The following is a 4,588-nucleotide window of genomic DNA, read 5'->3' on the forward strand; positions in this document are numbered from 1 at the left end:
TTGCCATGTATATTCATATCCGAGTCCAAAGGTCGTGCCATGATACTGTGGTTGTACGGGTTTGGTGATCCCTTGAAGCTTTTTGCCAAGACCTTTGCCTGGTTCATATCCCGTCCACAACAATATGCTTTCTATCTTCTTGCTCCACCATCTGTCTGTTTCCATTGCAATCACCCGTTCAATGCAGTAATATGTTTCTCCGCCCAAATTCCACTTGTTTTCGATGATTGGAACGGTCTGATTAGTGTAGATGGGGTTGCTTCCATCTCCATGAATGATCACCTCCTGATGATTCCACTCAAACTTCACAGCCTAGTGCAGAGTTGAAGCCACTGCCCCGGCTGCATGTATCCATATCCGTCCCAACAATAGATTGTAAGTAGCAGATATATCTAGTACTTGGAACTCAATATCAAACCAAGTTGGACCCATCTGTATATCGAGGTTGATCTCTCTGATAGTGGCTCTGTGAGATCCATCGAACGCTTTCACATTTATGCTTCCCATTCTTATCTCATGCAAGGCTTTACCCAATCTCTTTGGAGTGGTCAGTGGGCATATGTCCATACTTGAACCTTTATCTATCAAGACCCTGGCGATGAACTTATCCTCGAATTGCACTATGACGTGCAATGCCCTATTGTGACTTAGTCCTTCTGGTGGTAACTCGTCTTTGTGGAAAGTGATTTTATGGCTCTCCAGTACCTGTCCAACCATGTTAGCCATATCTCCACTAGTGATACCGCTGGGTACATAAGCTTCACTTAGCACCTTCATCAAAGCATTCTTGTGCACCTTCAACCTGAATCTTTCCATGAAATATGATGCCATACTCACCCAATTAACCAACTTCTTTAGGTTTTGACTGATACACCAAGACAAAGCTCTCCTGTAAGGCTTTGCATGGACAATTTCATGCGTATTTCATTCTTACTCACTCCTACAAGCTTGTCACAATATGTTCTCAGATGCACCTTTGGATCACTAGTACCATCGAACATTTCGAACTTGGGAGGTTTGTAACCCTCAGGCAGTTCCACATCCGGCTGAATACATAGGTCCTCATAGTGTAGACCTTTAATATCTTTCCCACCTTCAACACTCTAGACTCTTCCTGTTAGCTTCTTGAGTTCCTCTGCCATGTTTCTAATTAGCAGGTCCTTCTTAGTAGGTTTGGGTATGCATAGGGTTTGCTGCAGGGTATGGGGTAAGGTTTTCACATATATCGGATTGCTTTGATGAGTTCCTGGAACTTGGGTATACGTGTGGTCGTTGATCGAGTTTTGGGGATCAAGAGTAGGTTGTGGTGAATTTTGGGGAGTATGCTAAGTGGTGGTTTGCGGGTATTGAGTTGGATGATGGTGGGGTTGTTGGGGGATTGGCACTGGTGGCAGGTTAAGGTTTTGGGGACGTGCAGGATTATGAAACTGGTGTTTGCGGGAGGGTTCAGAACTATGGGTGGTGAATTTTGATTTTTTGTGTGTTGTGTAGTGTTTGGTTCTAGATAGTAGGGTTTTGCTAGTTGATGTCGGGAATGGTGAGAGTAAGAGAGAGGTTTGCAAGATTTCGGACCTGTTCAAGCTCGCCCTGTAATTCCAGGATTTTCTGCTCTAAACGTAAGACCAATTCATTCTGCCCCGGAGTGATTCTACTATCTGAAGTTTCAACATTTTCTGTCATAGTAGTATTATCTTTCTGGATACCACTTAAATCATCCATTTTTCCTTTTCCCTTGCTTTTTCCTTTCCGGTCGCTATGTGGAGGAGGAGGTGGAGGACCTCTGGATCTAGTGTGGTATGCTAATGATGCCAGTATGCACGAACCAACATTTGAGAATGGGAATATTTAGAAAGAAAGAAAAATAAAAGGTAACCAAGTGAGTAAGGTGAAATAAAAGAGTGTTCGCAATACTTAAACATGTTTCACAAAGTCATGCAATAATTCTCGTCCTATATTGGGGACCTCGTTGTACTTTAAGTAGGACTAAGCGACACATAGACTTGGAGAAAATTGGTGCCAATATTTTTTTCATTTCATTAGTACGAAAATGAGCCAAAACAATCTTTTACTAAATCGACAATAATAAAATAAAGTTACTAATGGCATTTAGCCTTATTACATCGAAATCTAATCTAATCTAGAAATCAGTAAAGAACATTATCTCCTAATCTACTTGGTCCCTAAATGACCTTCTCCATGCTTGGATCTCTTGACCCCATGAATAATATTTCCTAGATCGCACATATCCAGCAATAAGTAAGCTTTTGCCAGCTTTCCTCCTTCATCATCGTCCATGTCTTGACAATGCAAAAGGCTTTTTCTCATCTTCCCTTCTAGCTCCATCAGTCCTTGTTCCGGGTATTCCAATCTTTCCATTGACTTAGTGGCAATCTCCTTCCATTCTCTTATCGCCTCCATGTTCACTTTGTGCTGCTCCAGATGTTTAGCTTCGGACTTGAACATCCTTTTGCGTAGCCTGTTGTACTTCACCTGTGCCTCAGCCACTTCATCTATGAACCTATCCTTCAAGTTGACTCCTGGTTTGACGTCCCTAACTATGTCGTCTTCCAGCCATAATAGATAGTAGTACATATGACCGGCGTGATACCTGTCTGGCTCAATGGTTTCTCCTTCCACAAAGATTGTTTGGTTCCACATGTGTTGCACTTCGAACTTGAATGGGATGACATCTCCCTTGAAATCTGCCTTGTACTGGAACATGTTGGAAACCCGAGGTATGACTTTTTTTCTTCCTGCTTGTCTCATTACCCTTATAGGAGCATAAGGGTAGATACCTCGCAACCCGATCAGTACCAAATGGATAGTCCCCATTAACTGATGATGAACTCACTACTAGGAAACCATTCAAACATCCAATGCACTTGCTCGTCTGTCAGATTACTGAAGAAATGCACCCAACTTACAGCATTTCCAGGCTTTGCAAACTTGTCTGGAATAAACGTCATTTTCTTTGGGTTATGGTTGGCTATGTAGTCATTTAGGGGCCTTTGCAGAAGATGTTGACGATACTCACACCTATGAAAGTGTTCTAGCAGCCAGACTTGTATTTATAGATTGCAACTCTCAAAGTGGCCGAACCCACGCTTACACCAATATAGAGCACGGTACATCTCAACTAAGATCATTGGGATGATAGTATAAGTTTGTCCTTCGATACCATCCATTAAAGTCCTGGCGACCATGGCTAAGCGAGTATGAATTCCTCCCCCTTTAATTGGAAAGATCAACAACCCTACAAAGCAGACAATGAAAACATAAACCCGTCGAAGCACCCTTCCAAAAGAAGTAATGGCTAGTTCATTATGATTAAGACGATACGACATGCTATGCCCATAACGCTCGTAAAGAAACTTAATAGGGATGTATGATTTCTTCAGACAGAGTAGTTCATCATTCTTCTTGAAAACCAACAGAAAACCGCGAGGAGTGCGATTCTCTTGTACTAGCAGTCCCGGACTATCCCATGATAACTTGGTGAAACCCCCTATTTCCTCTAGGAGAGGAGTTATTTCTATATTGCCGAACCGAAAAATAGCTCATTTCTCCTCCAAGAATATGGTAGCGACCTCGATCAATTCCCTATTTGGTTGAATGTTAAGCAAAGATGGCAGGTCACTAAGTACTCTCCTCACATGATTGTTGTCACAAGGCGCAAGGTCATTCCACCAGTCAAGTAGCAGAGGCGGGACATTCTGGACCATACCGAACCTTGGGATTTCATGTTTCATTTTCTGCAAACAAAAAAGGTTAGCCCTTTTCCCCTCCAGATTTGACTACTTATGCAATAATGATCAACACATTGGCATATTTTCTCCAAGTAATGCACCTAATATGATAATGTCCATTGGGACTATGGAAATTCCGTCGGACTTTGTACAAGGCTCATCTTAGGGGGTTGTTACATTAACAACGCGTCAACCCATACTAGGTTTAGCATGATGCATGTACATTTCAAATTTGAGTAAGGTTTCTAGAATGGTCTAGACTGGTACTCCCAAGAGGACGACTTGAGAGGGAAAGGTACGGGACCGTCGACTGCACCGTTGATCGACTAGTCTACCGCAAATAAGCCTTTTCGATTTTAAAAATGGTGATTTCAGGAAAGCGCGGACACTCATCAAGCGCCGTTATGTTGATAATTGGCACGAGTGAAGTATGATGCGGAGCATGCTTTACGCAAAAATAATAACACATTACCAAGTATTTGCATGATAAAAGTACGTGAAATCATAAAATAGCAAAAGTGAGCATGAAGAGAAAAGAAAAGAAAGACAAAAGAGAGAAGTCAGTTTAGCTCATAAAAAATATGCGAGAACGTAATGAAGCAGGTAGGGAAATAGGGATGGGAGAGTCGTAATATAGCAGTCATAGAAAAGATGATGGGGGTGGAGAGAGGTCGTACATGTCATAGCAAATAAAGGAGAGTAAGGAAAGGGATGTGCATGTCACAGCAAAATAAAGGTGAATGAGGAAACAGAGGTGCATGTAATAGCATTTTAAAACAAATAAAGGCGAATAGGGAAAGGGATATGCATGTAATGGCAATTTTAAGATAGAGAAGGTAAAC

At 41.9% G+C, this 4,588-nt stretch overlaps 1 protein-coding gene across 1 annotated transcript; it reads right to left on the reverse strand.

Annotated features, from left to right (window-relative positions):
- Positions 1 to 312: 312 nt before the first annotated feature.
- Positions 313 to 726, reverse strand: LOC142169612 (uncharacterized). The gene has a single exon (XM_075231500.1). It carries the CDS (start codon positions 724 to 726, stop codon positions 313 to 315), a length of 414 nt encoding a protein of 137 aa, XP_075087601.1.
- Between the last annotated feature and the right edge of the window lie 3,862 nt (positions 727 to 4,588).

This window comes from Nicotiana tabacum, chromosome 15 (assembly GCF_000715075.1).
Source record: "Nicotiana tabacum cultivar K326 chromosome 15, ASM71507v2, whole genome shotgun sequence".
Taxonomy (NCBI): Eukaryota; Viridiplantae; Streptophyta; class Magnoliopsida; order Solanales; family Solanaceae; genus Nicotiana; species Nicotiana tabacum.